We start from the raw sequence: 11,807 nt of genomic DNA, 5'->3' as shown, positions 1-11,807 counted from the left end.
AAAAAAAAAAAAAAAAAGGGAACGGGTGCACTTCTGGGTGGCCGGACCACCCCCAAGGGGCTGGGGGTGGTTTTGGCCAAGGAGTGGCTGGAACCACCCCAGCGTTTTCCTGCTTTTTTTTTTTTTTTTTTTTTAATATTTTGCTTAAAAAAAGAAAAAAAATTAAGCTGAAAAAGTCAGTCATATGTCAACCTACACTGCAGTCAGCTACCGTTCCAACTTCAGTGCAGGGCTTTCCCTGGACAAACACAGTTATGGTGATGTGGACACGCTAAACAAGGTGGAGCATTAATTTGGCACCATGTGATTATTTGAAAATGCTTATGTGGAGATAGTTCATGTGATGCAACATGATTGGACCAGTTGATTTTTGGACACACGTGACATGACAAATGCCCACTGACAAAGTGGATAGGAGTGATTTTACCCCCACAATCAAAGAGAATTTAAGAGTTGCCATTCGTAGAACAGAGCCTTGGAGTCAAAAACTCTCATTATAGGGAAAACGAGAAACGTGTAAAGGGCCATTGCTTATTAGTTATTGATTTCAACACACTTCTTCCTCTGTCTTCAACTTAACACATATTTGCGATACTGGGAAAAATAAAATTGGGAAATGGCCTGGCCCTTTACTAGAAGGGCAATTACAAGCAAAGAGATCGGTTTTGTGCTGTTTCTAAGGGCGTGGAGGTAAGAAGCCACTGGCGGTCTGACCACCATCAACACTAATTGTCTGTCCGGTTATGTAAGAGGATGCCGGTAGGCAGAGGAATGCAACCATCGATGACACCTCCTTCGGCTCACCACACCGTCCAAGAGGACTTTGTGAAATTAAAGTTTTCACAAGAAATTCATTTGCAAAAACCTGCAATGAAGTCACAGCAAACATTAAGATTTGAGTAGTTAAAAGATACAACTAAGAAAAACAATAAATGGGCCGCTTTCCGCCTTGTATTTGGAAGCAGTCTCCCACCACCTCCTGCAGGTGGGGAACTATAATATCTGAATATTGCTCTAGATATAAATTTTGTTATGGCCTTAACATTACTCATCAAACTAATTTGCTTTAAAGATGTATTCTAGGCATCCATCTTGACCAATTTTAAACATTACAGAGCTAAAAAAGCCCTTCATTTCCAGTGAAACGCTTAGACAGAGCATATTCAGATCTCATCATTTTGGCTATCATCTAAATCCATCTATGGAAGAGAAACATGTGAAAGACTCATTGCATACTGCAGAATGATGAAATCATGCCAACAAGCCAAAAGCAGAAGCAAATGGTGAGAGGATATTACAAATTCAAGCAGGGGAGTTCTGATCCACCAGGGTGAGACGCAATTAGTCCTAATATTGTCCTTTGCCCACTCACATGCCAAACTTCTAGTAAGTTGGTTTATTGCTCCTGCATAAAACAAGACAAAAGTCAGAAACTTAATTCAAATAAAGCATTAGGCTGTCAATAAAAACAGATTGCATAACCAAATTACCTTTACTTGCTTCATAAATAGAGCCACTTCCCGTTGCCACAGATCCAGCAGTAGAAGAAATGAAAATGATGCTTCCTGCCCCTGATTCTTTCAGAAGAGGATGTACAAGTTGGGACAGGTGGTAAGCAGATTCAAGATTGGTGCCCAGGATGAAGGAGAAATCTTCAGCTGAGTACTCAACAGTTGGTTTCATAAAGTTGGTTCCCACATTGTTTATCTAGAGGCAGAAAATGGGCAGAACCACCCCAACAAAGGCTTAGCAACTAATAAAAGCTCTTGTGAAATTAAGCAGAATGTTACTGAGAAAGCACAGAAGGTGATTGGGTACCATGAAATTGATGGGAAATTAAACAAAATTATTTCAGTCAGGAAATGGAGGACTTACAAGGATATCGAGTTTGCCGTGAAATTGACCCGAAACTTTGTTTATAAGCTCCTCCCGTTGCGGCCGAGAAAAAAGGTCACTGACGGAACCAGTGACTCGGAAGCCCTTCGCCTCCCACTCTTGCAAGCACTTATTCAGATCAGCTTCATTCCGGGAGCACGTGTGCACGGCGGCCCCAAGCCCTGCCAATTCCTCCACAATAGCATACCTATATATATACAAACACCCATCCGTTTGTCTCAAAACTAGTGAAGCAGAAGCTATAAAAACAGCAAAATTCTTGAAAATAAAAGCTAGGAAAAGAGAAAGCATGCAGAGAGAAACGAACCCGATTCCTTTGGTTCCACCGGTGACAAGAGCTGTCTTTCCCTCAAGAGACCATCTACTGTTTTGTGCCATTTCTCCTGCTAGTCTCCTACAACTGTCTGCCACCAAAGTTTACCAGATGGGTTATATTATAGAGTAATACTGGACTGCCCACCGGCTGCAGGTGGTAGGTAGATAAAGATGAAATGCAAATTAATTTAGTTTTCTTGTCTTTTGTAAGCACATGGGATCTGTTCTGTCAACATATTCTCCTTTGCACCGAGCGCTGGTTGTTGATGACTTTTCCGCCCGTCACCTTAGACCTGTTAAGAGTATTATTAGGATCTCGTCAAATTTTACTCGTTAAAATAGTCGGAAAAAAAAAAAAAAACACTTTTATTTATTTTAATTACTATTTTTTTTTTTAAAGAATCTAAGCAATTTTACTATTTTAACTATTAAACTTTACTATTTTATTTGAATATTTTTTTTCAAAGTTTTTTATTTTTTTATTTTTTAAGTTTTTGCAAAGAATAGGAAGGGAAGGAGAAAAGTTATATTATTTTTTATTTATTTAGTGAGTGAATATTACTCATTATCTTTAGTAAATATTATTTACAGTTAAATACTATTATAGTACATGTGGTTTGCACCAAAATTAAATAGTCACCTGGATTTTTAAAAATATCTCAAATGGTATCTGTGGTAAGCCAATAAACACATTTGGTACCATTTGTGATATTTTTTAAAACACATGTGGCTATTTGATTTTGATGCAAACTACAGATATTGAAATAGTATTTAACCCTATTATTTATTCACCAAACCAAAATCACTATTTTAGTGAGGTTGTTGGGAAATATTTGTTTTTTGTTGAAATTTTTAGTGATTTGACTCAACAAAATAACCAAAAAAATTAATTCGGTGAGACTGTTAAGAATGCTCTTACTAGATAAGTTGGAAGTTGGTGTTATTGTATTTTTATTTTTGCTTGTTCTAAATTAAATTTAGGGAAAACTTTACTTTAGCTCCCTGAAGTTTCACTTGATTTAACAAATCCCCCAAACTTTAAAATATCTTAATTTGAACTCCTAAACTTTCAATTGCTCTCAATGTGAATCCCTCCGTCAATTTTAGTAGTTTAAAATCTGATGGAGTGGTCCACATTGAGAGCAATTGAAAGTTTAGGGTCCAAATTAAGAGATTTTTAAGTTCGGGTATATGTCCAATCGCATAAAAATTCAGAAATCTAAAGTAAAGTTTCCCTTAAATTTATGTATACAACAGTCAAAAATTTCAGAAATATAATACTGATGTACTTTCTTTTTTCATTTTTTTTCTTTTTTGGTCGGCTTAGTAAAAATTGAAGTTTAAACCATTAAAAATTTAAAATAGGGGCATTTTAATTTTAAAATATTAATATAATAAATTTTTATTAAATCTAACCTTTTGAAATGCTAAATTACTAATCCAATTGTCATGTTTAAATTATGTTAATATATGATTTTCAATAGATAATATGACTAATCGATTTTATTTTTCTAGTAAGATATTTAATTAGTTATATATTAAAAGAAACTACACGCAATTGAAACTTGTAACAACGACCACCGACAAAAATCAGCCGTGTCCGATAGTAAATATAACATATCAAATGTCATCTTCACATTCTACTTTCCTTGAGGCGGCCTTCGACCTTTCTGGCCATTAAAATGCCTTTTATAAATTAAAGAGTCTAGGTATTCGCCTAATAGGCCTATGGGGCCGGCCCTTATCTGGCCTTTGGGCACTCACACATGTTGTAGATAAGGTGCGTTTTTCTTTTTTCTTTTTTATTTATAAAATATATTGTTTGGCACCAATAATAGGTACAATTACATACATTATTGGGGATTGTTTACTTCAATTTGGTCTAGTAGCTACATGAAAGTCAACGCTCAAAATGCAAACAAATTGCTCTATAAAATCTTTAAAAGATTGGGATGCCAAATTCCTTGGATTATGATGACAAAAGTCATTGAAATCGTTAAGTCGCTGGCATCACTTATTGTTGACTTCGCCTACTAAAAACTTATTTAAATAAGTGAATTTCATATAAGCTTTCTCATAATTATTGTTCAAATTATTAGTAATTTGAACAGTTGATTATTGTAGAACCCAATTTGATCATTCTTCAATAGATTTGATATTTTCTATAATTAATTTTTTAAATTACGTACCATTTGGGCGACAAAGGAGGCAATAGAGCCAACCCACTCAAATAGACGAGCTGCACGCCTAAAGCTATCTGAACACTTCATGTTAGGGTCATGTGGAGATGGCATAACTAATAGCGGCAATAATCTAATCGAGCATTGGTCCAAACTAAACAAGCCTAGACTTTCTAGAAAATACTTTCTGGGTTAAGCCCCTGGGGCATGTTCGATAAAAGGAATGGTCATTCCTTTAGGAATAGGAATGAGTTGGAATAGAATGATCATATATTACAAGGGCAGTATGATCAAACAGTACAAGAGTATACTTCTTGTGTAAATGGTTGCACCCCTCTGTGCTATTTGAATATACATTATTTATCAGTGAAAAAAAAAATATATACAAGGATAGTAAAGAAAATGAACTCTATTCTAAGCATGCAAGATAGACATATGGAGGGTCTAAACAAAGAAAAAACACACAAAGACAGAAGAGAGCAAATGGAAATGTCTCATTTAGAAAAACCATAAGTAAGGAGTTCGGCAGGTGTTTTGTTTCTCAGTCAAGTTTTGGATCGAAGCCATACACCGTGAACCCTCCATCCACACAAATAATCTGCCCAGTTATGTAAGAGGATGCGGGTAGGCACAGGAATCCCACCAAGGAGGAAACCTCCTCCGGCTCTCCCGGCCGTCCTAGAGGAGTTCTTGAGTTTACAGCTTCCAAAAATTGTTTGTCACTGAGACACTGCAATAGTAACAATAACTCACATTAAGGATTCGTTTCATATTTATGTAACTCAAGAGTTGCATGTGGCACAAATGAATGGATATATGCAATCATGGTCATGCCAACTAGCCAAAAGCAGAAGCTTGGTGAAAGGATGTCAAGGCCTTACCGGTTCAACCATGGGGGTTCTGATGAACCATGGTGCCACAGAATTACTCCTAATATTGTCTTTCGCCCACTCACATGCCAAACTTTTAGCAAGCTGGTTTATCGCTCCTACATTGAGAAATAATAGACAGAATTCACTGCCTTTAGAGTCACTATATAGAGATTACAACCCGAAAGCTATTAATAAAATGCAGATTGCATAAGTAATTACCTTTACTTGCTCCATAAATAGATCCAACATTTAGTGACACAACACCAGCAACAGAAGAAATAAAAATGATGCTAGCTGCTCCTGATGCTTTCAGAAGAGGATGTGCTAGCTGGCACAAATGGTACATGGATTCAAAATTGGTAGTCATAAGCGCAGAGAATTCTTCAGCTGTGTAATCTACAGTCGGTTTCCAGATGTTCGTTCCCACATTGTTTATCTAGAAAGTTAGGAAGAACAGGATTTAAAAGTTAAAGAAAAAGAAAACCATTCCAAGAGTATGAAAACTACTAACTTCGAACTTTTCTAGAAGCAAAATCAGAATCAGGAACTCTGGAGGATTCAAAAATACGACATTTGTCGAATTCAATTAAGAACTTATGCAAGAAGCTAAACAATGAACTCCCCCGCTCCTTGTTCCAGTCTACAAAGAATCAGGTTGCAAAGGATGACTGTGGTATATGCTACTTGTTTACACCAGAACCTTCGGTGAACCTTCTATTATCTTCTCAAGCAGAAACAGTCATATATTTGGTACATGCCACCACAATTTGTGTCATATGATTACATGTTATCTAACAAAGTGAGGCTGGTTAAACAATGTCTAAAATACATGAAACCATACAGAATTTGGTAAAGCCCAAATAATAACATAACATGGAGTCATACAATTGGCTGCTACTTCATGTCGGAATCCACAATGATTCAATGCAGCAAGTGAAGATTTGAATGCTCTAATATGTGGAAACCTCATTTGCAGAAACAAATCTTTGAAAATTGTTACAGATAAGCTTAGTTTTATTGGGTTTTATTGTACCTAGCTAAGAACCTGCTAAGTTCAAGCTAAGAATCTACAAGGGAAAATTTTCTAATCTTTCAGAAAAGTAACTTCCTTATGAATCATGAGTCCTCTCTTGAACCGGTTATCCAAAATTTTCTTTTCCCTTCAAATTCTTTCAGTCTGCTTAGTTGCCTTAGGAAAATAGGAGGAGAACAACGTTTTTATCACAACCAACTAGAACCAACCTATTATAAGATCCAACTTTTTTATTTTCTCCTATGTCTTCCCCACTTAATGTGGAGTACAAGGAGTACCATAAAGGTGCTCACAATCTATTGAAGCTTGTTTTCTGTTTCATCCCGATAAACCCATTCGAGGGCTGTTGATGAATTGTATGTATAACCTCACTTCTATTCTAGTCCCAGAATGGCATTGATGTTTCAATGTTACAGTACAACCTTGTGTGTAAGCTAAAATGCTATGTAGAACGCAATGAACTGAATGTATTCACAACTTACAAGAATGTTTAGTTTCCTATTAAACATTGAGGAGACTTTGTCCATCAGCTTGACTCGCTGACCCGGATGCATCATGTCACAAACTGAACCTGTGACTTGGAAACCTTTCATCTCCCAATCATGCAAGCATTCAATGAGCTGGGATTCATTCCTTGAGCATGTATGTACTCTTGCCCCTAGCGCTGCCAATTCCTCCACAACAGCATGCCTGACAACAATTACAAAACATTGTAAAAAGCTTTTATTGGATTTTATACGATTAGTGTTGTTTATCCCTAAGCCATGGAGGCAGACTTCTTTGTAAACAGCTATCCACGAAACTTATTAGCTTGAGAGAGAAAGAGAGAGAGAGACCCGATTCCTTTTGTTCCACCAGTTACAAGAGCAGTCATTCCCAGAAGCGACCATCTGCCATCTCCACAACTGCTCCCTGCCTGTGCCATGATGTCCACTCTGCCTATCTCTCCCACCTCTGTTTCATCACTTTTAACTATAATTAGTTAGTGTATAACTCAATGTGGGCAAGTCGAAAAAATCAATGTGGTTGACTCAAAATAATTCCTTCAAAGCTATATTTCTTTATGAGGGAAAATGATAGGCTGGACCATGAACTAAGAAATAAGGCCACTCTGCCGGCTGCCTACAAGAAACCAAGAAAGGACCACTATAATAAGGTTTATAGGTCGTACGTTATTAAAGGCAAAGTGGGAAGATATGATGAAACTCTCCATGGCAAACAGGCTGATTATTCAGTTCATTTTGTTATTGTTGCAAAGCCCTTACTTTCATTGCATTGAGATGGATTGCCTCACAAAATAGCAATGGAGCTTTTCCAGCCATTTCAATGTGGTCTAATAAGACAACATTAGTTCAAACATAGGAGTTGCTAACAGTGAAATTTGAGGAAAAGAGCATTACTTTTTCCATTGCCTGTTTGAGCTGAAATATACCTAAGAAATGCTTCCTAGCTTGCTGCATGTGCAATTAGACAACAACAAAGACAAGAGGAAGATGACAATAATAAATATAAGAACAAAGTCCCATATTGAATGTCTCATGTGCCAACACATTGGACTTTGAGAGTTTGTTAATAAATATATTAACAATCTCCTGCGGCGCTAACAAAAAGGGTTCTTTCAATGTATAACTAAGGAGAGTTGGCGCCGCAGGAGTTATGAATTTTTGTGGCAGGGAGAGTTAGCGCCGCAGTGCTTAAAAGAATAGAAAAAGAAAAGTATGAAGAGTTGCTGGCGCCATGGCAGACTTCTTTATAAACAGCTATCCATAAAACTTATTAACTTGAGAGAGAGAGAGACCCGATTCCTTTTGTTCCACCATTTACAAGAGCAGTCATTCCCAGAAGCGACCATCTGCCATCTCCACAACTGCTCCCTGCCTGTACCATGATGTCCACTCACTCTGTCTATCTCTCCCACCTCTATTGATTTTAATGTTTCATCACTTTTTACTATATTAATTGGTGTATAACTTAATGTGGGCAAGTCGAAAGAATCAAAGGTTGACTCAAAATAATTCGTTTAAAGTTCTATCTGTCCGAGGAAAAATGATAGGCTGGAATATGAAATAAGAAATAAGACCACTCTGCCGGCCATATACAAGAAACGAAGGATCACTATAATAACTTAATAAGGTTTATAAGTCGAATGTAATTAAAGGAAAAGTGGGAAGAATATGATGAGACTGTCCTGAGCTTTTCCAGCCATTCATTATGTGGTCTAATAAGACAACATTACTTCAAACATAGGAGTTGCTGACAGTGAAATTTGAGGAAAAGAGCAATACTTATTCCATTGCCTGTTTGAGCTGAAATATACCTAAGAGATGCCTCCTAGCTTGATGCATGTGCAATTAGACAACAACAAAAAACAAGAGGAAGATGACAATAATAAATATAAGAACAAAGTCCCATGAGGGTCTCATGTGCCAACACATTGGACTTTGAGAGTTTGTTGATAAATATAAGAACAAAATCCAAAGGAGTTGGGTATTAATTAATTTAAAATGTTGATATACCTCCAGTAAGTCGAGCAATTACAATTTTAAAGTTATTCACAGGGGCTTGAAGATTTATAAAAGACAAAAGTACATAAGCTTCGAGTTATTTGCATCAGCTATCTTAGGATGAAAGTTAGGGGTGCAGATTGTGTTTGGGAATGCAGCAATTAAGTAACTCCGCTAGTAAGAAGACTCACAGCCATGTCCACTCTGCTCGATTATACTTTCCCGATAAGGTAGGAATATGATAAGTGCATCCCAGAGATCAAATATTAATTCAAGAACATACGTATAAAGATTAGTAAACAATCAATGGGCACTAATCTATTGAATCAAGGAAACCTGGTCGACCCTCTCTTCGCCGCTATATACAATAAGCTTGACTTAAGCTGCAGTTTAACTTACGTTGCACTATCACACTAACCTACTGCAGAACCACACCATTTAGCAAGAATTGCTCTAAAATTAAATGAAAACATGACCAAGAATTGCTCTTCATAAGTCTTCAAATATTACATCTGAGACAACATTTTTATTTCGAAGCATTTCATGATAACAAGATGTTGTGACGAAACAACTGGGAATGGTTGAAAAGTAATACAATGGGCTCATAAACCATTAGAAGGCTTAGAGATAGGAGGAAAAGATTCCACTTTTTGAGGAATACAAAGTACAAGAATTAAAAAATAAAAGGTTTGCTTTCAATACTACAAAAGACAAGGAGGGTAATGCTAAGGCTAGGTTGTTTTGAGAGGAGATTAGACGGACAGGGGTCAATGAACAGTAAGAGAAAATAGAGAATATGGCTGAGTAGCCACTTCTAGTCTTGTCTTGGGTAGAAACCATTTACAGACATCCCTCCATCAACACAAATAATTTGGCCAGTGATGTAGGATGATGCAGGTAAGCAAAGGAATGCCACAAGAGATGAGACCTCCTTTGGATCTCCAAGACGCCGAAGAGGAGTTCGAGAATACACCTCTTCTAGGTATTCTTCGTTGCTGAGCACCTAGAATAAAGAAAAATTCAAGATCAACTTTGACTTCTCATACTGAATTAGATATCGACCTTTTACATGCCATACATCAACTGGTGCAAATCCTAACATTCTAAAACTATGAACTTATTAAGGTGCAGGTATGTTGCTATGATGACAGAGAAGCTTGAGTTTGAACAAAACTTTAAAATGTGGAAAGTAGCGGAGAAATTTCATTTTTGCAACTCATTAGATGAAAAAAAAAAAAAAAAAAAATCTAACAAAGAATGCTTCTTTTCAAGTTATTGATCAAACAACTTGAAAACAGAGAATTTGTCGTTTAACAGCCCTTCCTGCCATGTTGCGGCAAAACATTATTGATTAAATAACAATCTGGAGAAGCTCAATCCAACCGATAATCACATCAAAACCGTGAAAAAAGAATTACCTGCTCCACCATTGAGGTTCTGATGTACCAAGGTGCAACAGCATTACTTCTTATATTGTCTTTTGCCCATTCACAGGCCAAATTTTTAGTGAGTTGATTAATAGCTCCTGGGAATCACATACAATAAGTTGTTTTTGATAAGCTCCTCAAGTTCAAACTTTATAGCAACTTGAAAGAATATTTTCATGTTACCTTTTGTTGCACTCTGAACAGACATAGACTTCAGTGAGACAAAACCCGATACAGAGGACATGAACACAACACTTCCCACTCCCGATGCCTTCAAAGGTTGATAAGCAAGTTGGGAGATATGGAAAACAGATTCAAAATTGGTCGCCATGAGAGTAGAAAATTCCTCAGCCGTGAAATCCACCACTGGTTTCCGTATGTTTGTCCCAACATTATTTATCTACGGATCAAAACAAGTAAGTTGTCTAGTTCAGTAAACAGGGAAAGCAGTTCAAAAGTGACGCTAATAGAAAAAAGGTAAATTCAATCGCTTAAATGGATATTCTAACACTCCCCCTTCGCACATTAACTTTGGAGAGAGGGTTTCAAGTCAAACTCAGCCAAAACTGATAGGAAATATGAAGTTCATCACTTGATCAATATTTAAACCCAAAAGGCCAAGAGGGGGACACAAACAGAACATAATACATATGCAAACACACAGATCAATATGTTTAATGCAGGAGCTTACTTACGAGGATGTTGAGCTTCCCATCAAACACGGAGGACACAGTCCCCATTAGCTCCTCCCTCTGAGCTCGAACCGACACATCACAGACCGACCCAGTAACCCCAAAACCCAAACTATCCCATTCCCTCAAGCACCCATCCAGCTCACTCCCATTCCTACAACACGTGTGCACTCTCGCCCCAAGCCCCACAAGTTCCTCCACAATTGCATGCCTGAAAATCAAACCAAGTTCCAAAATTTTCACAAACCATAAGAGAGAAACAAAATCCAAAATATACTTCCAATAATTTATGTGTTTACATACCCAATTCCGCGAGTGCCTCCGGTGACAAGAGCGGTCATTCCGCGGAGAGACCATCTAGGATTGTCCACTGGGCTACTGTTAGAGCCTGAATGTAACATGGGCTGGCTACGGACGGGTCTTATGCTGGTGGGTTGTCGTATTTTGAGCTTCGAGTAAAGGGTTGGCGAAGAGGAAGAAGACGGTGATGGTGGAGGTGGAACGAGGGTCTGAGACATTTCAGTGGCCAAGTGAGCAGGGTGAGAGTTTGAGGTTTAGAGACGGTCATTTCCAAGAGAAGTTGAGAGACTGAAATCGCGATTTTAGAGAACGCTTTTTGAAATCGCGCCTCTTTGGTTGCTGTTCGTCATTGCCAATTAACGTTTGGGTTAAATAATAAATACCTGGGGTTTTATAACTCTTTTTTTTTTTTCTTTTTTGAGGTTCGGTTTTTATTATAGGAGGTTTTTGTGGTTTTAATAAATGACTAAGTTAGTCATTCCATCAGTTGACCTAACAGAATTTCACATAAATCAATCAAATGTTGACACGTGGCACTTACTTAATTTTTTTTAAATTAAAAAAATATTTTTTTTTTTAAAATGGAAG

The 11,807-nt window shown here is 37.2% G+C and overlaps 2 protein-coding genes across 2 annotated transcripts in view; both read right to left on the bottom strand.

Moving 5' to 3' along the window:
- The window catches only part of LOC132163229 (tropinone reductase homolog At5g06060-like), a 6,589-nt gene extending 4,140 nt beyond the window's left edge, over positions 1–2,449 (bottom strand). Inside the window, exons 1-5 of the mRNA XM_059573437.1 lie at positions 2,204–2,449; positions 1,876–2,083; positions 1,491–1,707; positions 1,299–1,405; positions 718–865 (exon numbers count right to left, since the gene is read on the bottom strand). Of these exons, the coding sequence (XP_059429420.1) occupies positions 718–865; positions 1,299–1,405; positions 1,491–1,707; positions 1,876–2,083; positions 2,204–2,274 (751 nt within the window). The 5' untranslated portion in view covers positions 2,275–2,449. The remainder of the gene's footprint in view (positions 1–717; positions 866–1,298; positions 1,406–1,490; positions 1,708–1,875; positions 2,084–2,203) is intronic.
- Positions 2,450–4,743: 2,294 nt separating this feature from the next.
- On the bottom strand, positions 4,744–11,553 carry LOC132163339 (tropinone reductase homolog At2g29260, chloroplastic-like). Its single transcript, XM_059573590.1, has 10 exons — positions 11,223–11,553; positions 10,923–11,130; positions 10,411–10,627; positions 10,219–10,325; positions 9,649–9,803; positions 7,133–7,186; positions 6,779–6,986; positions 5,483–5,699; positions 5,273–5,379; positions 4,744–5,121 (listed from the first exon to the last, which is right to left on the bottom strand). The coding sequence occupies exons 1-10, from the start codon at positions 11,435–11,437 to the stop codon at positions 4,933–4,935; spliced, it is 1,677 nt and encodes a 558-aa protein (XP_059429573.1). The 5' UTR covers positions 11,438–11,553; the 3' UTR covers positions 4,744–4,932.
- Between the last annotated feature and the right edge of the window lie 254 nt (positions 11,554–11,807).

The sequence above is a fragment of the Corylus avellana genome, chromosome ca10 (assembly GCF_901000735.1).
Source record: "Corylus avellana chromosome ca10, CavTom2PMs-1.0".
In the NCBI taxonomy this organism is placed as follows: domain Eukaryota; kingdom Viridiplantae; phylum Streptophyta; class Magnoliopsida; order Fagales; family Betulaceae; genus Corylus; species Corylus avellana.
This window is presented reverse-complemented; position numbering and strand designations above follow the sequence as displayed.